Source organism: Clarias gariepinus, chromosome 7 (genome assembly GCF_024256425.1).
Source record: "Clarias gariepinus isolate MV-2021 ecotype Netherlands chromosome 7, CGAR_prim_01v2, whole genome shotgun sequence".
NCBI lineage: Eukaryota > Metazoa > Chordata > Actinopteri > Siluriformes > Clariidae > Clarias > Clarias gariepinus.
Genome location: NC_071106.1, coordinates 19,576,640 through 19,603,711, shown reverse-complemented (window position 1 = coordinate 19,603,711; position 27,072 = coordinate 19,576,640). Strand labels below are relative to the sequence as shown.

Genomic DNA, 27,072 nt, shown 5'->3' with positions numbered 1-27,072 from the left:
ACATGACTGAATGCACTGACTCTTTGTAAGGCAGGAGACAGTGTAGTACAATGAATAAGTTGGCCAATTGTCTGATTAATGTCTGCATGTCTAACGTGGACATAATGCTTCGTTTGGTGCAGCTACAGACAAAAAACTAATTCTGTGCTTTCTGCATATGGGACACTATATGCACACAAATTCCAAAAAACGATCCAAAAAAGGGGACAACGGGTAAATATTAACCAATTAATCCAAATCATATTCATCCATTACAAGACAAAATGCTGTGCCCTGTCAATACACCAATGTAATGAAAGTCACAGATCAGGGGAAAGTGTCCTCCTGTCAACTCACACATGCCTTTTCTACAGCTACCCTGTTAAGCCCCTCCCCTCCTGAGGCATCTCAGTCTCCTAGGAGGCCACTTAAAGGAAGTGTCACTTTTTAGAGCGTCCATCCTCCTGAGCTGCCCTTTCTGCTAGACTACACAAAAAAAGGTCCACAGGGTATCTTACAAAAAAAAGTCCCAGAAATATGATCTAACTGATTTTTTTTTTCAGAAGAAGAGAGGGGGGTAAATTAGATTTCCATAAAAGGTCAGCCTAGAAAATTAACTTCTCAGGAACAAAAAGAGATAGAATATCCTTAGAAAAAAAATTATGTCCTAATCTAATTTCCAAACCCCAGCGGAAAAAAACAAAGCATCAAGGAGAGGGTGAGAGAGAAAGAACCATCATGAGTGTAACTGAACACCAAAATATAAATCTATAAAAGGCCTTTTAATACTCCATTATGTACACTTTTCACAGAACCTCTACATGAATAAAGTTTCAGAACGAAGCGCCGCTTCATGCTGCAACAATCTTACCTTATTTAAAAAAAATAATAATAATAAAGACAGAAAAATCCAACAAGAAAAACAAAGATATTCTCTTCTCTAGTGCCAAACGCCCCACATTGAGTGTAGAGGGCAAGGAATGAGCAAGTAAGAAGCATTAGTGAATGGGCTAAAGGCTGCCCAGTCCCCTCCAGACCAGTTCAAGTCTTGATTTAAATCAGTCCATATCAGACTAGTCCAGGCTGCTGTTAGTCACACAGTCCATGAAGAAGAGGGATGATGATGGATGAGAATCAGGTAGACAGGCGCTGAACTGTTTATCTGGCAAGGACAAAAGGAGCATGGCTTCTCTCGACACACCGTTTCCCGTTTCTTCGTTTCAGTATGGGCTGAGCTGCTCCACTCATGTTACCTCTTCCTAGTAGATCACCTCATACACTGTTGCCTTCTTGTCCCCAGAGCCGGTAACAATGTACTTGTCATCTGCTGAGATGTCACAGCTCAAGACTGAAGAGGATTCCTTTGACTAGAAGAGGGGAGAGAAAGAGAAACAAAAAGCGGATGTTAACGGATAAACCGAGTAAATTTGTTGAGAAGTAACTGTCAAAACATTTATAACATTCAATGGCAAAACTGCATGAAGCTATAGCTCACAGGCACCACATCTTCCCTGACCAAACCAAAAAAAAAACAGCCAAGAGTTGTATACATAAGCACTTCTCGCCACACCACCACACCGCATTAGCTCTTACACTAACTCCAGCCTTGAGCACTAAAGGTTTAGTGTTATTTACTGGATGGTGGCTGCGTGTGCATGCCCACATCCTGCCTAAGTGGTCAGGGCCCTGGCGCTAATGACACACTCTGGTCCATTTCCGCTGATGCAGGCATTGTCCATCAGCTAGCGGTCACTCTGCCCTCCAGGGCGGGCTTCCTGCAGACAGACTTTATTGATCTCTGTACCTGGAATATGCTGGCGCCGTAGGGAGTCCTCCACGCGTTCAACAGATTGTCCTTCCCAGTGCTCACGAACCATTTACCTTGTCAAGGGAAATCAAATGTAATTAGAGCTCTGCTTGTGCTGCCAAGGCAAGATAGAACTAAATAGAGATATGTGCAAAGACACTGAACACTAGCTTAAATGGAGAGGACAGTCAAGGTTGTGCTCAATCGGAAGATGCAGTTTGTGTGTAAACAACAAAAAAGAAAATAGTGGAAAGCATGCAATTAAGGTGATCTTTGAGATACCACTAGTTATAAAGTATATATAGTTATTTTGCCTCCACTGTACTAGTTTACATATGCAAGGCAAACCTAAAATGGCTTGATGACTTACCACAGTAGGCGAATTTGAGGGACAGCACACAGCTTTCATGCAGATGGAGCTGATACTTGTCCGGCTTGGTGTGGTGAAGCACCTCCACATTGCTGCTCTCCATGCCCACAGCCAGCCACTCACCCGTTGGGCAGTAGCCCAGCGAGAAAATCTGTACATGAAATGGAAAGCAAGATGGTTTCAAAACACTGACAAGTTTTTGATTGGTTTTGGTAGAAAAGAAACAGGAAAGAACCTGACCTGAGAAGTGAAATCGTGTTGCTGCAGCTGCCGTCCCTCTCTCAGGTCCCACGAACGCACAGTGTTGTCCAGGCCACCCGTCCACAGTTTTGTGCCATCATGAGAAATGTCAATGCAGCTGGCGCCATCTGTGTGGCCCTGGAACTGCCTACAATACCCATAAGGGAGCAGATGATCAGAGGCCCTGCCGATTACACTTCGGAAACACAAGTCACGCTTATCAACCTTCTCACAGACTTACCTGACAAGCGTCTGATTATGGAGGTCCCAGACAGCAATGTTGCCATCACTACAACAGGAGAAGCAGACCTTAGCATCGGGGCTGATGGCCAGAGCGTAGCAGGCCGGGGCTGATGAGGTCAGCTCAGCCTTGATGCGTGGCGTCTGTGAGGCCAAATCCCAGATGGTCAGGGTACTTGCTTCGCCACCCACAATCAGCGTACGACCGTCAGGCAACAGCTTGCAGGAACGGATGTAGTTGTCCCGGTTCTGCTCCAAAGAAGAACAGAGTAGTGAGCCAAAACGAAGATACCTACCTCTGACGTTTGACAAAGTACAATCAATCAAGCTGTAGCATAGTGGAGCAACTGTTCCACACTGAATCCACACACACCATTACATGATTCTATAACTTTCTACAGTACAGGAATGCTACAAAATAATGATATTATTAATATAGTCTTGATATTTGGCTTTGTGACAAAGAGCTAGAAAAAATATGGGTTAAATTTCATTTACAAAAATTAACCTCCACAAATCCACTGATCTATCAAATGCCCCTTGACAGTGCAGTGGGCAGGACGTTTAAGTGATGCATGTCTGCAATTACACTGATAACAGTAAATACTGAATTTAGCTCTCACCAGACAGTCTAGCTGGGAAACAGGACTCTTGCTCCCAGGCTGGCTGATGTCCCAGATCTTCACACAGCCTTTGCCTCCAGTGTAGACATGACGTGTAGGGTTGCTGATGGTGACCGCACAGACCACCTCGCCATGGCTTAGGGTGTTGATCTGGCGGGCATGGCGTGGGATCCCAGGACCCATCAGAGCATCAGGAGGGAAGGGCACAGGCTGCATCTGCCCATCAGCACTGACATGGAATGAGTAGGCTCTGAGAATGAAACCAAAAGTGTCTTATTTATGTATTCTGTGGACCACAGCATGAGATGACTACTGCCTGAATTGGGCTAATTAAATAAATTAAAGCAAATGACCAAATGGTTTGAAATGTGTTATTTCAATTAATAAGAGTTGCAAAAAAATGTGCTGTTTGTGACTGCAGTAGACACATTAACTCAAACAGAACAGTGAAATAAAAGGGTCTGGATGAGAGTTACTAATGCTAAGAAACTCACGGCTTTCCTCCTGAAATCGACGTGAGGCTGGCAGGGAGGCCTGGGGCTCTCATATGAGGATGATCAAAACCAGCCTTAAAAAAATGCAAGTAAACAACTCATTAGATCCTCACACTTAGTATCATAGAGCAATTTATCGCCAGTGCTAGACATTGTTAAAAGCAAAGGAAAATATGCATTGAATTCCTTTTCATGTCAACAAAACATGAAAGGCTTGATATTCTCATTATATCAGCATGCTTTTTCAATCCCAGGTATGAGAAAGGAAAAATAATTGAAGTAATGTCTATTACAATATAGAGCTCAGGTGTAAGAAAGGACAAACACACACAGACACACACTCACAATGGATGGACGACCATATGCAGCAGCAGCAGCTGCACTCATCTGTGGAGAGATGTGTAGACCAGCGTAGACCCCAGGGCTTGTAAGTGAGCCATTCATCTCATGGTGGCCCATCATGGCAAAAGGACCTGGGTAAGAGCCAGCCATGGAAAGAGGAGTGCGCAGGGCAGGAGCAGCTAAAGAAACAGATGCACAGAGCCAACCAAAAGTAAGCATTAGTTATAGGCAGAAAGAGAAAAAATGTGCATAAAACTATACCAAGTGGTGCATAAGAATTATCTAAAGACAGCTACAAAAGCTCTCAGATAAAAAAGTAAATACATGAATAAAAAAATGCTCAAGTGGAAAGGCTTAAATCTTCTTCTGATGTACAACAAAGAGTATGTACAATGCATGACACTTTGTTTTTCACCATAATGCTTCAGTGAGGGATATTATACAGGCTGTACTTACCCAGAGCTTCCATGGGTGGTTTACCCAGGATGGGCCGCAACCCTGGCGTGGTGCTGGTGCCAGGGGTCGGGGCATCATTCCGTGGAGTGGGAGTGTTGGATTTAAGACCAGGTGTGGAGGATTTGTCATTCTGCATTTGAGCGTGAGTGGAGAAAGACATGAGAGAGAGAGATAAAGGGGGGAAAACAACAAACAAAAACAGTTTAGAAATCGTCTAAAAAAAGTTAGGAAAAATATAAGTAGAGGTTTAAGTGGCCATTCAACATAATCTTGTGCTATTCCGACAAACATCCAATTCCTGTGAAGCTATAAACTCCACTATTTATCCTAAAAGCCATTACTGGCACAATGGAGATGAGGCCCATTTTTATCCTTTCCCTTGCTTTCATCCTTTAATCTTTCTGACAGGGCAGAAAGCATAGAATGGTTAAGCACATTGAGTTATGAGCACGGAAGACATGACAGATCCTGCTACAGAAACACTATATGTCTGACATTTCCTAAGTAATACTAATGTATTTAAAGCCAAGGCTGAAAAGCATTCATTCCTAATCCATATAAAAGCAAGAGACATGACAGCAAGCTCAGGTCGTTGTTCCATATCTCTCAGGTAAACTTTACTGGAAATCGCCCCAAAAGATGAAAAGTGATGACAAGATGACTTAAGTAGTGAGTGTAATAGTGTGAAAATGTTTTCATACATGGCCATGCTCCTTGGTTTTGGAAGATGGCGTGCTGCCAGATGAGGCCACTGAAGCAGGACTGTTAGGGGTATCCTTTTTGGGGGGACGGGGTTTGTCAATACCATTTTCTGGTGGTGAGTGGGCAGGGCTGCCCCGGGGTGTAGCAGGGTCCTACACAAAAATAAAAGGGAAACAATGCAAGAAGCTCAGCTTGATCATACACAAGTTTTAGTGAAAATGTGTGTGTTTTGAATTTAACAAATTGAATATAATAAAAATATGAATATAATAAAATCTTACCTCATTAGAAACGTCAACCACAAGATCATCACTTTTGTCTCCATCACTATCCTGGTATAATCAAAATAAAAACGCAAAAGGAATAAACTTATATAAACTTAATCTACCATTACACAATTGATGTTCTATAAGGTTAAAACAGTTTACATGGTATTTTTCAGACTCACATATCTGCTCATATTGTCCTTCTCTTCCATTTTTCGTTTCTTGGAGTCCAGGCTGTAGTCAGATGAACCACGATGCTTCTCGCTGGCAGTACGCAGACTGTCAGAGGGGGAAATGGAGTTGTTCTGAATTGGGGAAAAAAAGAAAAGGAAAAAAAAAAAAAAAAAAAAAAGACTGTCACTCTCCATGATAGAACGCAAAGCAACTTTTATTTGTTTTATACAAGTTATATATATTTAACTTAAATATATATATAACTTATATATAACTTTACAGCTGTGGGTTCTGAAAAAAAAATGAAAAAGATGAAGGGGAGAATACAAAAAAGGGGGGGGGGAAAGTAGTTCATATCACTTCAAAACCATACACTTTAAAAAGCCAGAAGAGGTCTATTCATTCCCATTGGCTGCCTACAAAACCCAAAACAGGCTTAACACAATGCACTGAAACTAGCCAAGCCGTATCTAACAACCTACGCTAGACTAAACACCCAAGAATTTGCTGGCTACACAACAGAGCAGCCACAGTTAAGCAGACCAAAGAGAGGGGCTTGTTTTCACAGTCTCCCTCCCCCTTTCCTAAAAGAGACAACAAACAGCTTCAGGAAGACATGAGCAGTACTAGCGCTGAACAACGGCTCTTTATCTGAGAGCAGCCAGGCCAGACTGGATGTGTTGTGTTGGTGTGTGCGTGTATGTGTGTGAGACCATGTAATGGCCATTGATTGCTGTAGCATGCTGAGCTCTGACTCCAAGCCTGTGTAGTTGGCTGGGTACACAGCCACAAATGGGCAAAGGCAGGCAGGTCACATGCAGGCAGCTGCACTCCAGCAGTGAGCCTCTGTTCACTGGATCTCACACTTCCTCATTTCATTTTCAGGTCGACTCACTCAAAAAGATGACACCATACACACACGCAACTGTCTGGCCACGAGAATTCAGAATTTGTTCTCCCAAAATATATTATATAATTTTATTAGTATTTTTTTTCTTCATTTTTATATGTACGCAAGAGCATCAGGATGAAGGTGCCAGGGAAGCATAAAGGCTTTAACAGTGCTCTCTAGGCATTTTCTCAACATAATCCACCCTGAGAGCTTCTCTTAGGTTTCCCCTAATTCAACATAGAATGCACAGCACAAGAGGGCAAGAATGCCTTCAAGTTCATGGCAAGTGTAAAAAGAAACTGAGCTGAGATGTAAGATGAAGTAGCAGACTGGGCAGAGATCCCACAGTTTTGTGTGTGTTTGTGCATGTGTGTGTGTTGCCTGACCTTTTAAAGAGATGCTTGGCGTGTCTCATTAAATAGAGTCACAACTATGCTATCAGATGACCCAAGACACGGGCATAACAAGCACGCACACACTGGCTCAGGGTCGTAAATGCTAGAAGGGCTCCTCTTCCTTTAGACATGACTGCGCCTATTGAGCTCTGGCTGGGACTGTTAGAAACCCAATCTCACTGCCACAATCGGCCATCAGAGAGATTTAAAACCTCCCATCAAATAAACGCCTTTTAAAAGGAGATGAGAGGCAGCAAAACAATGCTACCGCCTATGTTCATGCATATTTATCAGCTAGGGAAAAAAAAGAAGAAAAAAAACACGGGAAAAGGGGGCAGTAAAAGGGACGTGATATCCCAGAAAAGGAGGGGGAGACCAAGGGGGATCAAATTAATCTGCCGAGAAGGAAGGGGAGTTAAAGTCATCTTTAATTGTGATGCAATTACGCAGTAGCGCTAATCTGTACACTGTGATATGAGTCATTTCCCATCTGCATAGAGATGAGAGAACTTATTTTGTAAAGCTAAAATAAGTGAAATGGTGGAGCTGGAGTCATTCGACAAGGAACAACTGTGACACGATCAGAGTATGACATCATTTAAGGTTTATCGACCACTTAGTTGAATCTACTTTGAATTTGCTGGCTATTGTGTAACCTGAAAAGCTGTCAGACACAAGAATTAAGAGTTGATCCTCATGTCCCCTGTAGTTGGCTAATGGCTTTCTTCGAGTTTGAAACAGAAGCTGATGTGCAAATTCTCAGATAACTCAACATATTTCATAGAAAACCTTGTTTCCCCATTAGTCACTTTAATGAAAGCAGATTACTGTACGCAGTGCAACTTGTGAGGGTTTCAGGCAAAAGAAGCCTTGCTTGACATTTACATTAATGGAAAATTTCTTAGGCGTGAAACAGGTTAAAAAGCTCTTTCATGCGGGAAAAAAGAGAGACAAAGAGAGACAGAATGAGTGCAAGTAAGAGTGGGCGAGTGAACAGAGGATATGCGAGAGGGGGAAGAAAAAAAGAAAAAGGGGGAAAAGGCGAGAGAGATACAAATGCCAACACATTAGCCAATGGGAAACTGGGCACTCACCGTGCTCTCTGCAGTCAGCGGATCCAGTCGGAAAAGAGAAATAGACATGAAAATTGGCCAGCCACAGAAAAGAGAAACAACAAAAGTCAGTGAGATTCTGCAAACAAGCGAGGGTTTCATCACCTAGACAAATTCATCCTCAATTGAGACACCAAGACTTGGATCAATCGAGAGCAGCATAAAATGGAATATTCTAATAGCTTCCACTTTCTGAAGCGTTAGTTTCTCTAGAATAAGAGAGAAGACATCTTCTCACCTCTGTGCTCCAGGTCATGGTGGTTCTTTTCATCCTTTACAGGCAGGTGTGGCTGGCTGCCCAGTGCACCTAGTGCCAGCAGGCCAGAGCCGGTTCCTGTGACAGGGGGAATGCCCGGGGGCTGCAGGCCTGAGGGGTGTGGGGGCAGAGCCACAGGGCCATGGGCAGCATGAGAGAGGTGCTGAGCCTGGAGCTGCTGCTGCTGCGGAAAAACACACTACGAGTGGGCCAGAGAGAAAACACACCAACACAACGAGACACATACAACCAGTAGGAGCCCAGTCCAGAAGAGTACACTGTGGGAGACCATAGTATGGGTCCAGGAGACCATTACACATACATTAATGTTTAAAAGGTTTACTGTCAGGACAGTCTACACATTTCAATATTTGTTGGGAAACAGCTGTGTGAGGGAGGAGGAAAAAAGACTTTAGCATAAAATTTAGGAAACCAGAAAGACAAGTTAATCATGGCTGGGTGAGAAAGCTCAAAAAACAAAGAAAACTGGAAGTCAGTGATGCAAGACAGGTTTTAACATGTCTGTCTAAATGAGTGTCCATGATGGAAAACATCCTGAAATAAAATGGTCAAGTCAACAGGAATGAAGTTGCACACACCCATATACAGTACAGGCAAGCACTGTTCAACATACTGTTATAAAAACAAGCATTGAAAGTGTGTTCTCAGGGGATTTAGCACCTGCTTCCAAAAAGCTGAACACACAAACACACACACACACACATTTGGGTATGGTTAATTCACAAACTATGAGTCACTCATGAAAACTTTAAAGCAACTTTAATAGCAGCAGAAGCTAAGCGTGCGTGCGTGTGTGTGTGTATGTATGGTTAATGTGGACAACAACCAGACTCGTGCTGGCAAGAGCTCAAGCCTTCAATATTCCCATTAATATTTTAAGGGCTCGGGGCAAGCAAACGGGAGTTAAAAGCCTCTCAGCATGGGAAGTGTGCCGTTTAAAGCAAGCTTAAATAATACTTAGTACAGGCACCAGTAAAAAGAAAACACATGCACACACACTTCACAATTTATTACTATGTTCTGGAGGGCTGAATAATTTAGCTGCTGTGATGGCATGTACCCGCCACTCCCTCTATACAAACCACAACTCAATCAGCTGCCATTTATGGCCATTCTCGCTGAAATCTTGAGTGTGCACATTTTCTTCTGAAGTGAAAAGGTTAGATATTATTGGCCATGTATGACGATCATAGAGGTACAACCTTTCAGAATTATTAGCAGGTCGTTAATGCCATGCCAAGAGTAAATATCAATACTAAAGGCTTATTTAGAAGCCTGGAATGCTCCGAAAGCTTGCCCTTTCCAGAGGACAAATCATTATTAAGATGTCCATCACGGGCTCTTATTCAGGGGTGACTATAATTGCTAACAGCTTTGCCGATTATTTGCACAGCTGGCTGTATATTGCTGTGAAGGCCTTGGAGAATGGCAGGGAAGAGAATGGTATATAGAGAAGTGCCACCTGGGATTTGGGATGCAACCTTGCCCCCCGCCCCCCTCCTTGCCCAATTCAGTTATGAGACAGGCCTCATGTGAACCAGCGAGTGGGTGGACATAAGGAAGAAAATCAATGCGAACGAGTAATCACGTGTTTATCATAAGGCTGCAAGGTTGGATCCGTGGAAGAAAGTGCATGTGATTATGGAAGGGAAGTGTGTGTGTGTGTGTGCGCGCTCGTGTGCGTACGCTAGAGAAGATGATTGACCACGAGGGAAATTAAAAAGGCAGTTGATTCACGGGGGAGGCCCTTCCCTGCTCATTCTGGCTAATGAGCCACTGATGTGTAATATGCATGGACAATCATTGAGAACACTCATTAGAGCCCAGCTATGAAGACAAGAAAAAGAAATAAAATGCCTCCTCTAATTTAATATTCGTAGATAAAGACCTCTTCTGCTGGCATTAATCTCCTCCCCAACTGTGAAGTGCTGCTGCCAGACACTGGCTGGCCACCAGATGGAAAAATAAATAAATAAATAAATAAATAAATAATAATAATATGGCTGGGCAGTAGAAAACCCTACTGGCCAAATTAGACGCCCAACTTCCCTTGTCCTCAGGTGGAATAAACTAAACTGTTTAGCACAGTACCCATGCAACATGCAACCTTGAACTCTCTACAACAGACCTCTCTCCCTCCTGAACGCACACCCCTAATTGGACCATCACCACAAGTGAAGGCCATCTTAATAATGCTCCTATGAGAGGTCTAAACGGATATGTTGAAAGTAGTTCTGTGGCAGTAACAGAGCTGTGAGCATGTGCAAGTCTGTATCTGTAATGCTCTGAAACACCATTTTCATCTACTCCAGCCTAATGCACAGACACAGTATGCTTCAGCGTATTCTACGCACAGCGATAACTAAATACGGCCACTCGTAACCACAGGCGGGAAATAGGGTGTGAAAATGTTTTCTAAATATACAGCACCAAATGCAGTCGTGTGCTAAGTGATGAGGGCAGAAATGCTGAGCTGCCAGGAGAAGCCATCTTGCAGAAACATGCAGAAAAAAGGCTGTCCTAGATGCATCCTATTACTTGCTCAGGGGCCCATCAATAACACATGTTAGCAGCTGTGCCAATGCATGTGCGTGAAGAAGCACGCCACTCTCATCTCACCTTGGCCTTAAAGTATTTATGAGGACACTGGCATCTATGCGCACCCATGCACTTGCACATACTGAGCGCTGTGGAAATTACAAATGCTGTCCTGGTCTTTCTCCTCAAAAAAAGTATATATAGGCCTTTTCCATTATACACGTAGCCCCAGACAACTGAACACTTTATTGCCAGAGGATATTAAAAAAAAAAAATGCACAAAAGAGAAAATATATAAAATGGATATAAAAGCAAGAACCATCAAATGTCAGAAACGTAAATGTCGCCGTTTTTCATCCATTCTCAAAGGAAGGAAAGGTGACCCACTTATAAAAAACAAAAATAACCAAATCTTATTCGCAGCTCAAAAAAAAAAAAATAAATAAAAAATATCAGACCTCCCCAGTAGAATTCCGACCAATACTTTCAGATTCTCTCATTCTAACAGTCATTAAGCAATAAAGCAGGTCTGGTGCAGCGCGGCATCAAAGCTATCAAATGGGCCCTTCCCAGTAGATAGTCTGGCATTTAAGAGCGGCCACATGCCTGCTTCATTCCGCCCTAGATTCCAGGAAGTCATTATCCAAGAATGGGGGGGAAGGGGGGGTAGTTGTGTGTCTGTGTTTAGTTCCTAATTGAATTGCGAGATCAAACTAAACAGCTGTCCCTTTTCGTCCTCTATCTCACAGCAGCACTGGGATCACGCTGGTGAAAGGGACCAGTCAATATGAATTCAGCTGCTGTAATCACAGCACAGCCAGGCCAGCTCTGAGGCTATGGGACTGGATCTGTTCACCTTCACACTTATCCAAATCCTATAAGGGTGATCAATCTGCAGCGGATGGGAAAGAAAGTGGTGCTGAACTGCAGTGGGCAGACATGAAGGGACTTCTAAAGGTAAAGGGGTGTACTAAAGGTTCTGATGCGATGACTGTTGAGCGAGCGAGAGAGAGAGAGCAAGCGAGTTATCTATAATCGACATCATTAAAGTATCTGCATCTCTTATCTGTCAGAGCCATCCAGGTCAGCTCTAAGTGATGAGCCTTTCCGGGAAAATGTGATCCAATTAAAAGCATGTCGTTTATAGAAGAAGCTTCCAATAGGCAGCTTATTCGCGTTTAGTAAAAAAGACACACAGGCACGCACACAAACACATACAGCCACCTCAACTGCTATTTAACTGTGTTAAAAACAATCATATTATTACAATAATTTCATAAAAATACATTTTAAAACAGAATTCATGTAAGGGGCAAAACTGTGTATAATCAAATTCACGAGTTCAAATTATCTGTTAAAAATACTCAATTATAATGAATTACAGTCAATTTGAGGATAGATTACACTGCAGCTGTGCCCCCTTAATACGAATAAATAAAAAAAAGAATTAAAGGGATATACACACAGTCAGAGGCAGATTGGGAAGTCCACGTACCCCGATGATGGCATTCAGCTCGGTCATTGTCACTTGCTTGGCACGTTCAACAGCCTGTGCAACCTGCTGTTGGTGCTGCAACACACACAAATACACACACACAAAAGTCAGACAGACCCAAAAGGCTTCACACGGCGCATGTGAAAACATTTTCGTAATGCATGCTATATTCAAATGCTCTTCAATGCAAAACAAGTGGACGTGTGCCTTGTATAATAAGGCACTGGATAATTATATGCAAAGTAAAAAAAGCAGATAAAGCCGCAGTTAAGAATGAATGCAAACTAGTGGTGCAGTATGGCTAGAGTCATAGATCTTTGTTTAAAATCATCATATTCGTTTTGGTAAACTAATGAGTGCAAGGCGTCCTGGGTTTAAATTCGATCCATCATCCACTATTATGTAACATATAAATACAGACGCTTTTTATACGTAAACATGAGCAGATAAACTTCTTAATTGCTTTCAAATCGCTACATAACTAAACACATCAAGAACATAAATGTGTGCTAAGCACTAATACTTCTGATCTGACAAGTCATAATAAACAGCATAAAACTTACCTCTTGTGACAGAAAGGGCATGATCTGAACCAGAATTGCGTTAAGCCTTTTAGCAATCTCAGTCTGAAAGAGAGGGAGAGAAACAGAAACTGATGAGGCAATGGACCAGCACTGGAAAGTACAACACTGTTAAAGAAAAAAAAAAAAAAGCTTGACTCAACCCCTTTTAGTGTTTACAACGATTAAGTCAATTACCATGGCAATCAGCAGCGCTTGACTCGGCACACTCCAAACAGCGTGATATTGACATGTGAAATATTTAAAGCATTAGGAGGGCCCAGGGGAGAGGGAGCACAGCTGCGATGAGTGTACACTCCAAACCGCACGGAAGCCAAAGCCACGTTAAGAGCACCATTACACTTCACCCGCTGCCGGCTTGGTAATACAGTGTGCTGCTGATGAGGACTTCCCTGTGACTTGCTATGCTATGTCAGATACATGTACTGCAACCCGGAAGTCATTCACAGATGACGAGTGCTTGAGATGCGATTGTATTTGAGAGGGCGATAAGGAAATGCTTCAAGTTAAGCCTAGACTAGACTTGGCTACATACTGAAAAGCCACTTGTTGATGTTGGGAATTAAGATGAAGCTTTTGGCTGAGGATGGAAACGTCTGAGGCAGTCGGTAATGAGAGACACTGGATTAGAGCCAATTCTGTCAGTATTCTGGGCCCAATCCACCCCCCACTACCCTCCTTCTTCATTTTCTCAGCACCCTCCTCAGCTATACACACCCGACCTCCATTCTCTCTCCACCAGCCTGGCCATCGTTGCCATGGCAACTGCGGCCGAGCGCCCCCGTCTCCTAGTGCGCCCCAATCATTATGCAAATGCTACCTCGGCTTGACCGTAACAGCCTGTAAAATCATATTACAGGCACGCGGGCAGGTCATTAAATTGAATTTTCGGCCTGTCGATCAGATGAGCACCGTGCACGAAAGGTGGATAAAGAGAGGGGGAAATGGCGGTAGTGGGGGCTGCTGCGGGAAGGGATAACAGAAGGAAGACGATTGGCCTCATCTCTCCATATATCCTCCTAAAGCGTCTATTCCAGACCAGCACTCAAATTCTGTAGCCGGAAATCCATATATTCTCTGCATAACCAATATCTTTGCTGTCTCACAACTCACATAACATGTCTCGCTCAGACTCTGACATGAGGGGAAGAAAAAAAAAAGGTTGTAATGAGGGAGGAAAAGAGAATGTGCCTGGCTACAGATGCATCATCTACAGAATTTATGAGCCTCAGTTCAGCCCAGGGCCAGAGCCATGCACAAACATCACATTGCTCTTCTGCCTTATTTTTCATTTTTCTCATTCAATTGTAAACATGCAGTGCTGCGCTGACCAGGAAATTATTTATAACATATTGCTGAAAAATGCCAAGTGACCAGGGTGGCCAAACACAATATATGAGATGATGGATAAAAGTTTCCCTGCCCTCTCCTCCAGTATGATGTGGCCATATTCATTTCAGGCCAGGCAGTCAGTGTACAGCCTGGACCAAGCAAGCAGGCAGCTGGAAATGGAAGATGTATTGACAGTAATCTTAGGCGGAGAGTATTCCACATCAAAGCGGTTGCAGAGTATGGACATGAAAGTGGATAAGAGGACACGGCAAAAACATGTTGCTTTCAGTATGCTCTCTGCTCTCAAATCCAACTTGTTTTGTCAGCCTGTTATACATGCAATAAAAATCACCCTTGTAAATTTGCTGCATCACGTTTCCACGTTTCCTTTTTACTAAACTAACGGGAGTGCACTTGGGTCTGATCATTCACAAAGAAAGGAGGAAGGAAAAAAAGGCAAATGTGTAAACAAAAAGTAGAGGAACCAGCCGAATGTGTAATCCTCACTTGCCAAGATAAACCTGTCGAGGGCAAACATTTGACAGGATTTGCTGAGAGGCCTAAACAATATCAAGCACATTCCTTAAGAGCTTACCACAATGCTGACAGCTGGCTGAGTGGGGTCAAGGGTTGACTTATCTGTCAGTCAATGTAAACCTTCGCACTCCATGGCAAAAAAAAATTTCTCACTATCTTGAGCGCCACAAATGTGTATCTCTAAGCCATAACACATGCTTTGCTTCCACTGAAATGTAGCCTGCACACAGAGAGGGCAGTGGAAAAGGGTGTTCGCTTTGGCTGTGGGTAAAAATAGGATGTCACTTTAAGCAGATGAAAGCCCAGCTCTTGAACAGCGAGCTTCATGCTCTGCTACACAATTACAGGTACTCGGACCTGTCTAGCACCCCTTCAAGAGCACTCTAGGGCCAGCCTGTCAATGGCGTGCTGAAAGCTATTTGTCTGTTGCTATCAGTCGCGGGCGGAACAGAGCGAGACACTGATGAGCATTGAATATGGAGGAAAAACAACTGGTGCTCGCAGCATTCTGCTCCCCATCACAAATAATACTTGACCCAGCTAGGCTGATAGGGCTCCAATTTTCAATAGAGAGTAGGATGGTCCTCTGACACGGTAATGAAGAACTACCACTCGCTTCATGCAACACGGAACTAGTGATCTCACACACAATAGCGGTGCTGTGAGTGTGGAAAATTAGCAAAGAATTTGTGGTTATCTGCTGAAGGAAAAGTCTTGAAACCTGCGGTCGAAAAGAATAAAACCTGAACATGTGCTTGCGTGCCTTCTAAAACAAACCATGACAAATAGCTGATTCACAGAGTATGGGTGCATGCAGTTACCTGACCACAGACTCTTTAGTGAGAAAATGAGGGGTGGAGTTGGCTCTGGGATCCTAGCCCTCACTTATAGGCACCTTGTGTTTTCTTTTAACAGGGGCTGTGTGTGTTCACCTCATACAACGAGTCTATTTGCTTTGGTTCGCGCTAAGACGAGCCATCCAGCAGTTAGCAAACACTTACTAGAGTCCCCCCTGTATAAATCATTGATCAGAGTCCCAGTGTCAACCCAGGGCAGATCAGCTCAATCCAGGGCTCTACTCACAGAAAGCAACCACCTGGCCACAGAGGCAGGGGGATTTTCACTACGCCAGTCACAACAGATGAGAAACCTGGATCGTCTTATAATAATAATAACCCATCGTGGCAGCTCATTGACAGGGTAATGCAGCCATCAGAGCGCTGTTTCCGCTTGCCGTTACAGCTGTCTACAGATATTAGACATTGAGTAAACGCCATCTAAAAACCTGCATTCCGTCCTGTCTATTTAAAACACAAAAACACAAGCGGGATGAAGGCGTAGGGTTGGGGAACGTCTCCAGATGCAGAGTCTCGGATTTGTCTGTCGGTGGAAATAAATCCTTAAGTCTGGAGGATATGGTGGTGTGGACCGAGTAATCCGAGCCACCTCTGGCGGTTAACCGCTCCTTGTCTGCCTTGTGCTCCTGCGCTGGGGTTAATGTGGAGGAGTGGGAGGAGGTGTGCACATTTGCTCTTCAACACACACCTCTCTCGCAGGTTTAAACCAGGGCTGGATGAATTATTCAAGTGCCTACATGGGCTCTGTGGCAGCGGCTGATAAAAGTCAAAGCACTAAAATGGATCAGTCGATTAACCTGTTTACACAGGACTGGCCCTCCCACTTGCTCGCCTCGATGCCTCCACATATTACCCCCCCACCCATCCCTCCCCCCTTCACGTTCTCTCTCTCGCAACCCGCTTCTGGTTGGGAGATAAGTGGCTGACAGGAGCAATCAGAAGAGTGTGGGACCTGATGAACGGCCCAGCACACTGACACGCACGGAGGACACTGATGGATCGCCTGCTCTGCTGCTCCTCCCTGATGCTATTAACCTTCAGGAGGTGCAGGGAGTGTAAGGGGGAGAGCAGACTAAACTAGCGCCATTCCTCTGTGATGAACCAACCGCATAAAGAGAATCCTGCTGTTGCATTATTACCTAGAACATGGAGTCATGCGATAAATAAAAACAATGCAAAGACATGCTCGCGTTAACAAATATTTCCTGGGATAATCCTTGGGAAAATGTCACTAGGACAAAGCAAACAAAGAAAAGATTCCAAGAGTATGAGCAGGTTGTACTGTGAAATGTATGCTTTTTAAAGGAATTGACTAGAAGAGCTGAATTTATGACAGAAGCTATTTTTTGCCATGTTTTATTTCAGACAATTTTTTTAAACCTGCTGACATAATGGGACCTGAACTGCCTCGTCTCGCTTTAGTCATTAAGACAGAAGAGGGCTTCACGCCAAATGCTTAGCTTTAATCTCATTGAAACTGTCCATGCAGGCAGGCGCTGTTAACTTTGCACAGGTAGGAAAAGTGAAGAGACACTGAGAAACACTGATTGTGCGCATGCACACACACACACACACCACCAATCCCCTTTCTAGAATACTAGATCCAGAGACAGTGTGTGTAAAGACAGGAAAGGATCAAAGGCTCACATACCTGTTTGTGCATTTCAATGTTCAGCCCATAGGACATCTCGTAGTACTGGGGAAGAAAAGGAAAAACAGAAAAATATATTCTTTTTTTCTTTCCACTCAGCATATATGAACATCATCAAATATTCTCACTGCACATCAGAGAGGTGCCTGTTTTTTTTTTTTTTTTTTTTTGCAAAAGATGAAGGGGTAAGAGAAAGAGGGAGCTTTTGATGAGCACTTCAAACCCTTTCACATTGGTATTTTAAATCTGGCCCTTTCGCTTCTTTAAGTCAAGTCGGGACAAGACACATCCAAACGAATCCAATTAATAAAAATCCAGCATAATTGATACTGATTTCACTACAACAGTATCTCTGACCCTGGATTGTTCTTTTGTAAAGGATTTTCTGCTTGCAGCTTTTTCTATCAGCACCGTCAGCATGGAGGACTCCTCCTGGTGTTTACCTAACCTTTCCTCCTCCTATCAGTCTGACAAGCTTCTTAATGCGAACGGAATGTTTAACTTGCGTCTCCAGGTATTGGTTAAAGTCATCCTTTGCGTGTTTACCCAAGATAAGAGAATACACTTCCATGGTTTGACCTTGTAGAATTACATCATGTCAAGCCTTTGTTTGTTCCTCTGCTAATCATAAAACCTGGGGCGGGGCGAATTTTCTGATCTCCAAACACTTACAGTCAAATCTGCTTCTTTTTAGACATGTAAATGATTAAGCTTGCACTTAAGATTAACAGCGATTTTTCAGGCAAGCTCCTTGTTTGTGTGGTAAATCTCATTATCAGCAGACTGTAAGTTTTCCGCCGCAATCGAGTATTTTCCCACAGACGCCCCTGGCCCTACTCCATCACCCCTCACCTAATTTACAGCCATGCATTTGTCCGAGAGCAGCGTCTCCTTGGAGAATAATCAGATCCCCACACAGAGGGGAAGAGAGGGAGCAATAGAGAGAGAAAGAAGGGGGAGTGAGGGAGGGTGGAATACAGAAAGGAGGAGAGAGGCAGAGGAAGAAAGGGGACAATGCTATGGTCATTGACCCCTGTGGCTAAGGGGCAGCGTATAAAGAAGCCTAGGGCTCAGAATAGTCACTCAGGGCCCTTTAATAAAGCTAAAGGCACTGGGAGAGGATTCTCAGCCACATACACACTTAATAACAATGCAGGTATATAAACCAAGCACACTACCCCTCATACTCTCTTTAAACAAGAGCATATTTGCAGATTAAGTTTGTATATCATATTTTATTTGCATAAATTATAAATCTTACCATGACATAGTGGCGCTGCATCTCTGTCTTCTCATTGGCCAATTTGTCATACTCCACCTTAAGACTGAAATAACACACAGGCATTTAGACACTGCCATTTAATCCTCCTTTAACATGCAGTTGCACTCGCATCTCTCTTTGAAAGCACTGATGACATTTTCTTTTTGGCTAAACGACCAATGCATGCAGCACTGGTGGAACAGACAGACATCGACCTACTCTGGCGCAAAACATTATGTGACCATCTCAGAATCTTTAGAACATTACCTGTGATACTGAGCTTGCAGGAACTGAAATTCATCCTTGATTCTGTCGCATGATTCTGCCACGGTGAATTTGAAGCCTGGCTGACCAGGCTGGTGGGGCGCCTGAAAGACAACCATCACATCAATCAAACTCAATTACATCCCCAGAGAAGCGAAATTTGTTTTCCAGCGAACGCATTCAGCACCCGCCGGAAGCACCTCGAATATTTCAGGCCCCGTGAACCGGGGGGGGGGGGGGGGAGACAACTTTCCTATAGTAACATCTAGGTGATTTAATGGCTCGCATAAAACCCAGGCAGTGTGTGTGTGTGTGTATGGGAGTGGGGTCAAGAAACAAACAAACAAAGCAAATAGAAAGTAATAAAACAATTAAACATAACTAAACAAACAAAAAAACAGTTTTGTAATCATTTTGCTGGACTTTAATAAATCAAAAAATTTTCCCTACTTTTTCTTCATCAGCAAATTGTATTTCAGAAAATATTTTTTATTTTAATTCTATATACTACATTCTTAATTCCCTACAAGATTAAGTACGTTTTTTAATTGGGTTCAGTGCACATTTCCTGGAATATTTCCACTCGGACTTTCGTTTAGAGCATAAACACACACTTTAGCAGGAGAAGTGGAGGAGCTGTGTACAGCAGAAGAAGGGAAAAAAGGCTAAATCGATGCAGATGCAGCAAATTACGGCTCATATCAGTTCAAGATGTGGACTTACCGGATGCCGGCCCTGCGGATACATCCTGAAATGTATCCTTTATTTGTCGGAGCCTCGCCGCTTTGCTGGATGGAGATGAGCCAGTGTAATTCAGCACATCGGCCAGAGCTGCGGGGGGTAAACTCACACACCCCGACCGACCGACACACTCCCCTTCTCTCAGATCTGCTTCGAACCCTTTCACCTTTTTGGGCAGACAATAAAAACACAAGCGTGGAAAACATAGGGTTAGCCTCACACAGGTTTCCTCCGCTCACGTTTCAGTGCTCGAGCTGCTGCTGGAGGATGTGACACGCGCACGAGGGACAATTTAGTTTTTAATTCCTCGTCAGAGTAACAAAGGCTGCTGAGCGCAACAACGGCGTTTAACGGCGTCGCTCAACAATCTGTCCAAACTATTCACACCAAGCTGTCGGGTCAGAGTAACCCGAAGCGGACATGTGAAACTGACCTTATCACACATAAAACACTGACCAGACGAGCTGGTTAGGGCTTTTTTTCTTTCTTTGTTTAGCCTTTACGCGCCCACACCTTCATTTTTTTCCAAAATACACATCAGAAAACAGGTTCAGCCAAGTATAGTTAAGTCCTAATCATGTAAACACAGATGTACAGCTTAACTAATCAACCGCGCCGGGTTTTTTTTTTTATATATAGCGTTCCCGAATTCTCATTTGTGGAAGAACAATATATTGTGGCTATGCTAACCTGCTAGCCGCGTACCTGCCTCCGCGTCTCCGAGCGTCCAAACAGCAGCAGGAGCCGCTTTATAGCGCGGAACAGCTGTCCTGAGAACACACAGCGAGACTCTGTCGCTTTTTCGCCGTCCAAGCGTCAGAAATGTTCATGTCTCAGTACCAAAGTCGGACATAAACCATCTCTCTCTTTCTCTCTCTCCCCCCCTCTTTCTCCAAGGCGACTGAAGACAAGCTCTTCTCCTGCTGCTGCAGGTCCTGAGCCCGGGCTCAAAGATTCACTCACTTCACCGCGCAAAACTCCGCCACTCAGTCAGTCGACCGGTCGCGTAATCCTCCGAAAAGAAAATCGTGCCAAAATGTACTTCCGATTTCTGAAGAGCTTTAGGAAGGCTTGGAAGAGTAACGCTGTAGTCCGCTCTCGGGTTTCCTCTCCGTCCAGCGCCGTTGCCCTGTGTCACACACAGACAGACTACTGACACGAGGGCTGAACTGCCGCGAAAGCGCCTCTCTTGAGCCAATCAGAGACCCGGACACGGAGTCGAGGCGGTCCGTCCAATCGCAGCGTGGTGTCCCCACGTGGGAGCGTCGGGTCGTTGGGTGACGTCATCCTCGCCATTTTAGATCAGAACAGGTAGCTCGCAATCGCTAAACATTTCGAGGTATTTCTGCTACTGATTATCTCTTTATGTGAACGACCTTTTACTGGAATCCATAAAGTAATTAAATTGATTGTCATCGAGGAAACAATGTTTTCTGCTTCTATCTAGTTACACACTTATTAGTTTAAAAATAAACTGATATTAGGACATTGTTTGGTTGTATTACACTGTATTTCTCCTATTATAAAAAAAAAAAAAAAAAGTTATTCAAATAAAAGCAACAACAGCCTTTAAAACCTCAAGTCACCTGAGACAAAAAATATCTTTACATATTAAGCTGTTGTACGTCTTACTATTCAATAGAAAACACACTGCGCAGCTTGATGCTGCCCTGATTTGGTGACGATGACTATAAATTATATAAATCCTCCGAATACAGTCAGTGAGGCTCAAACTGAGAGTGCCTCGTAGACTGATTGCTGGATTCGTGCAGTCCTTGGCGTGACGCTCTTTTTTCCCCGAAGCCTTTAAAGTGCGTATAACGGTGAGAATATGACCCATTATGTCGATAGACGGATAGCTGAAGTTGGAAATAAGATTGTTTGGGTCTGATCCCCGTGAACGTCGGCCATGTCTGAGCCGTGCAGTAACAGCCTATCCCGGGTTGGCTGCTTCGTTTCACCCACGTGGGCTTGGTCTGCGGCTTTACACCTTCTCAGCCAATGACGGCGCAGCTCACCGATGCTCTGGATTCTGATTGGACAGCGAAGGTTAAGACTGTCATTCAGGAAGGTTTGTTGTCAATCAATACCACGCGGGGTCAAGCGCTGACAAATGCCTGTGCTTCTCGGTCTTCTGCTCGTGAATAGTGCCTGGAATGGCTGCTTAATTAGCTTCGAATGGCTTTTCTTTCCAGTTCAAACAATCTGTTACTACCACGTGGTAATGAGAGCCTTACATAAAACAAAGGAACAAAGCAGCATGCAAACACTTAACGGAGGGATTTCTTTCAATAATATTAATATGATTGTTTTTTTATCCATTAATCAATAACACTTCTTTACGCGTTTCTGTCAATTGGTATTATTCTAAAACGAATCTAAAACTATATTATTTGCAATATAATAAACGTGTGGTTTTGTGTAATAGATATGTAATATCGATTCCCAATTACACATTAACTACTACTTTGAGCTACAGCAGGGATTTCTGATTATTTGCTACTAATAATAATACAAATGTCATGAACCATGTTTACTGTCATTCTAGCACATGATTATGCAACACCAGCATGCAGAATAAGGTGGCCTTGTATATTTGGAGAATTTGCAATGCACCATGAAAAAACCTGACGCTTGTGCCAATTGTGGGAGTGCTTATGGCTGGTTGATGTGATGGCTGTAGAACTGAAGGTTTCCATGGTTTTGGTAGCAAACCGACGGTGTCAGACACTCATTCACACGACAGGTTTTTGCACCCGGCTTGGGACTGAGACTCTTGATTCTGTCCATTCTTGTTAAAAAAAATGAGGAGGTGTTTTTCTGGGCCATTCCTTTGGCTGAGAAAGAAGCTGTTTTTGTGTGTGTGCGTGTGTGTGTGTGTGTGTGTGTGTGTGCTCACTAGAACTGGCAGCCTAATCTCTCCCAGGCAACCCCCCCCCCCCCCCCCCGAGTCGGTTGAATAGAAAGTGCTTGGATTTAGAGCAACAAAAGGCTGGGCCTAACCTCTGAGTGGGGGAGAGGGCAAGAGCCCATCCGCCCATGCAGACCTCACTCACTGTTTATTTATACGGAAACCCCAGCCGCTGTGAACCTCCCACCCCCAGGATTTACACATGCCGCTATTTGCAGAGGTGCTTTTAATTCTTCTCAGAACAAGGGATCGCCCTCTCCACTTTCAACCCAAGTCACTGCCCCATTCCCACACACCCACCTGGTTGCAAACGCACACCATAAACAACTCCAAACAAGCATCGTTCAAACGTCCCAGTAACAATGAGCACGGGGAGTCCAGTTTTTCAGGTATTAATGTGTGCTCTGATGTTGTTAGCACTCATGTAATCTTGTGTGGGAAAGCTCTCACAATAAATGCCTTTTTTCCCCCTCTGTAGTCTTAGCTACTGCCAAAGTTATGGGGTTAGCTGATAAGAAGGTCATGTATCTTTTGAGCTCCATTTACTGTTTGCACACTGAAAAACAAGGCAGAGATAAATTATTAAACAGAGCTGTATTTATCATCAGCTGATTGGTGCCATATGCAGATTGCTTGGTTTGTGGTCATTAATATGACATGGGGGGGAAAACAAGCTTTTCAGACTCCCAGAAATGTTCTCTCTTCATATAAATGAGTAATGCTCCCCGCTCCTGTGAGTACTCACTCTGAGGTTCCTGCTCATGGAGCAGAAAATGGGGGTCTTATTTTCATGATGAGTGGGTTGCAGCCATGTCGCTGTCTCCAGGATACTCTCATGCTTTCCAATCCGAGCCTATAGCCGCACACACACACACACACACACACATACACACACACACACACACACACACACACACACATTCCAGCCCCTACAATGGGCCCAGTGTGTGACAGAGGGGGTATGAATAGCTGACAGTGTATCAGGATGACTCGACAGGCTGTAATCAATGCAAACAGGATGAAAGGCCTTATCAAAAGGGACAAATGCAGACATGAACAGTGTCACCAAACAAAAAGGAACGGAGCCATTGGCAGGGGCCCCAGGCTGCCTCAGTACAACCGGCCAGAGGGAAACACAACCAATTACTACTCTGAAATTTGAATTCTAAGATATCCACAGCCACTCACTGATATCTCAAAACGTCAAGTACTCACATCAGTACAGCGTGCTGAAAGCTAACAGGCTGTTGACATGTGCTATGTCTTGAAACCTCTTTCCTATTCACTTTATAGTGCCCAATTTTCAGGGAATGGCATTATTTTGTGAAGCCTATAAAAAACACAGCAAAGATGATAAATTATGAAGAGTGGAATCAAACATAGCAGATAACATTAGTAATCCTGTGTTTATGATGTGTTTACTTTCAAAAAGGCAAACTGTGCTTTAGATTTTTTTTAGAATTATTTGATCTAAAGTAAATATAAATCTTACTTATAGTAGTGAATGATTATAATATTTACTGTTGATGCTGCAAGTGGCCATGTTGACCTGACATCATATGCTGAACTCGTTCTTGAGAAAAACCCTCCCAAACATAAGTTAAAGGGGGTGTTTTCTTTTTCGTTTATCCCACGTGATGGTGCACTCTTTTAATTCCATGAACAACATACCCTAGTGACCAATAAATAAAATGTGAAATGTGTGGTGTTGTTCAGTTTGATTCACATGCACTTTCACTGATTAATATATTTAATATGGGAATGTCCTATGTCACAGTTTTTAATTATTTATTTATTTTTTTAAATCATGTTTTGGAAATGAAATTCTGCAGTCAAACTGTTTTGTTCTAACGATTGTTTATTGTGTGTGTATGCTATGATTGTGGGACATCACTGTTCTTAGAGAGTAATGAGCAAACTCATATAGAGGAGTGTTTAAGGCTTTGTTAATTTTTTGTGGGGTTCAGTAAAATTTCTACTGAATAGGGAATGATTTCAAACACAGTGATAGACTCTGTACACATTTAATAGAAAATGCGTATGCCAATGAAATGTCCAATATTCAAACCATATAATATTCAGCTATATTCATCACTAAATTGATGTTACAAAGGTGTGCGAGACGATTTTGCTTGTTCTGTTGGGCTAAGGAGGTGGCTGACTGAACAGTAAAGGCCCTCAGCTACAATGACCTCCTCACTGTGTTGTCAGAAAAAATCAATAGCTCTGATAATGGTGGCACAAATACCCAGCACACAGTTCCTCCTTCCAGTGTTCACAGACAGTCACTGTTCCACTGTTAGCTGACAATCAGATGGCCATTTTTTTTTCCCGTCTAATTTTCAGAATCTGTTAAGATTATATTCATGTCGTTAAAGCAGGGGTTAAGGCTATTCAGCGGCTGACAATATAGGAAAAAAGCTACAATGGGAGCTTGGAGAACAGAGCGCCTTTAATGACTATTGTGTGCTGCGCCTGACTCATCTGTCAAGAGGCTTGTGCGCTCCCATTTACAAAGCCTCTCCTCCTCCATAATGGTAACGCCATCATTGATTCTGCTCAGGCGGGCAGGCTGTATGATATGAAGCCCTTGAAGAGTGACCTTCTGTCAGCCATTCTTAGCTACTGAAAGACCTGTGCTGCTCCTGCTTATTAGTAGTCCATTAATTTATTTGATACACAATCAAATAGCTTTAGGCTAATATGCTGAGCAGAGAAAATGACAACACTCAAGATGGATGATTTTTTTTTTTCTCTTGAGCAAAAAGATTTTTTATTTATTATTTTTTTTATATAATTGAAGGAGACTCATGCTTGGTGCTTTCTGCTAGATTCGTCCCTTTCAGATTGTGGAGGTGAGAAGAGGTGTATGTCCACACTGTCACACTTGCAGAGTGCTGGCATGTTCACTCAAGCTAAGCAGGAGCTGTTTTCACGCTGCTGTTAGGTAATTGCCAGGGCCACTTTTCCTCGGCATTTAGCCTACATCAATTTTCGCAATGAGCTGCTAAAGTTCCCAGAGCCGTCCCTTTGAACTCCCTGAGCATAAAACCACGGTCTGTCTCTTCTCGCCTTTCCTCTCCCTCTCATTAAAGCAGGGGAAGATTACTCACTGGAAGGCAGAGCCTAATAGGGCATTGTGCTGTCATTATTCCTCACTGATCAACAGGCGGCTCTCTCACTTGTCTGACACTCCTCTCCCCCTTTTGCAAACACACACACTTCTACACATACACACACACACTTCTACACATCTATCTAAATAGTTTACCCCCACAAAGGTACTTCCTATTTTGTCTTTAAGGTCATAAACCTTAAAGAGCTGTAGGTTAAACTTAACCCAAAGAAAAGACAACACAATGGACCACAATCAAAAGCATAAGAGTTGCCACACCTTAAAGAAGGCTTTTGAAGGACTTGGGGGTTTTGTGATACATTGTTACACACGGTAGGAGAGAAAAAAGCTCAAAGGAGATGAAAGGAATAAATTTTACATATTTGTTTGCCACTTTGTTGCTGCAGGCCATACCACCTTTTACACGTGATCATATTTTGTCAGACAAAACAATGTTTTTATCCTGTCTAGCACACCTTATATCCAGCTAATGTCATTTTTATACGGTTTGAATTCTAACACAAACCTAATCGAGATGAAATGATTTTGAAATACTTAACATGTTCTCAAAGATTAGGCAGTTTCTAATTAGTTCCTCCTCCCCATTCCGAAGTCATTTTTTCACAAATTGGGATTCGCTGTCATACATTTCCAGTGCCTTAAGCTCCAACACAGTAGCAGTTGGAGAAAATCACTGGAGTGTGATTGATTTAAGCATCACGACCGACAGTGCTGCAGATGAATCTGAGCAAAACTAATTGTCTGACAGATTCCTTCTTCGTGCCGTATCTTCTTACCAGCTGCTGAGGGAGAGGGTTGGAGAGTAAGGGGCACATTACAGGAAACACTGATGTGCATTATTTTGTAGATCATTTCATGACTGCATAGAGATCTGTTACCATGGGAACTGAAAGCCCAGTGGATTGTGGGTCAATCACAGGGAGTGTTGCCTGGGCAGATTGAGGGGCAGAAGTCTGTCTGCAGCTGAGTATGCCAGCCTCAGGGCGAAGCTGCAGGTGGGCCACTGGGGTCATCATGTCAAATGACATGATCAGAGCCAGATTCTCCAGCCAAGCCCTTCGGGGACGAAACGTGTACGTACAAAGTAGCAGGATTTTTGTTCACACATGCCAGCCACAGACACAACCGTGTTAATGTGTTCAGAAGCCAAAAAGTGACGTTGGCTTCTCGTTATAGTTAACATACAGTACATATTCAGCCTGGAACCCCCCCTCAAACACCAAAGATGAGGTGTCGCACAGCTTGCAGCTTCACACCTTTTCCTCCCAACAAAACAAACACCTCATTCACTTGAACATGTTTAGTGTTTTTATGACTCCTCTCTTGTTATCTGAAACCTTTTTTTCCATGTCAGGCTACTTATCAAAGCCAAGCAGGCCAGCACATTTGCCTGATTTTT

The 27,072-nt window shown here is 43.3% G+C and overlaps 1 protein-coding gene across 1 annotated transcript; it reads right to left on the bottom strand.

Annotated features, from left to right (window-relative positions):
• Positions 1–690: 690 nt before the first annotated feature.
• tle3a (TLE family member 3, transcriptional corepressor a) lies at positions 691–21,510 on the bottom strand. The gene is made up of 21 exons (XM_053500062.1): positions 20,317–21,510; positions 19,609–19,792; positions 18,889–18,989; positions 18,622–18,685; positions 17,361–17,405; positions 12,966–13,028; positions 12,373–12,477; positions 8,331–8,532; positions 8,075–8,082; positions 5,702–5,824; positions 5,535–5,585; positions 5,253–5,405; positions 4,552–4,681; positions 4,099–4,274; positions 3,754–3,827; positions 3,260–3,509; positions 2,638–2,885; positions 2,397–2,544; positions 2,157–2,307; positions 1,784–1,860; positions 691–1,346 (listed from the first exon to the last, which is right to left on the bottom strand). The coding sequence occupies exons 2-21, from the start codon at positions 19,630–19,632 to the stop codon at positions 1,239–1,241; spliced, it is 2,301 nt and encodes a 766-aa protein (XP_053356037.1). The 5' UTR covers positions 19,633–19,792; positions 20,317–21,510; the 3' UTR covers positions 691–1,238.
• Between the last annotated feature and the right edge of the window lie 5,562 nt (positions 21,511–27,072).

Coding starts and splice junctions, on each gene's coding strand:
- tle3a (XM_053500062.1), bottom strand. CDS start 19,632: ATGTATCCGCAGGGCCGGCATCCG. Junction 17,406..18,621: donor TGCAGCGCCACTATGTCATG/GTAAGATTTATA, acceptor TTTCTTCCCCAG/TACTACGAGATGTCCTATGG. Junction 2,886..3,259: donor TTTCCCAGCTAGACTGTCTG/GTGAGAGCTAAA, acceptor TCTTTGGAGCAG/AACCGGGACAACTACATCCG.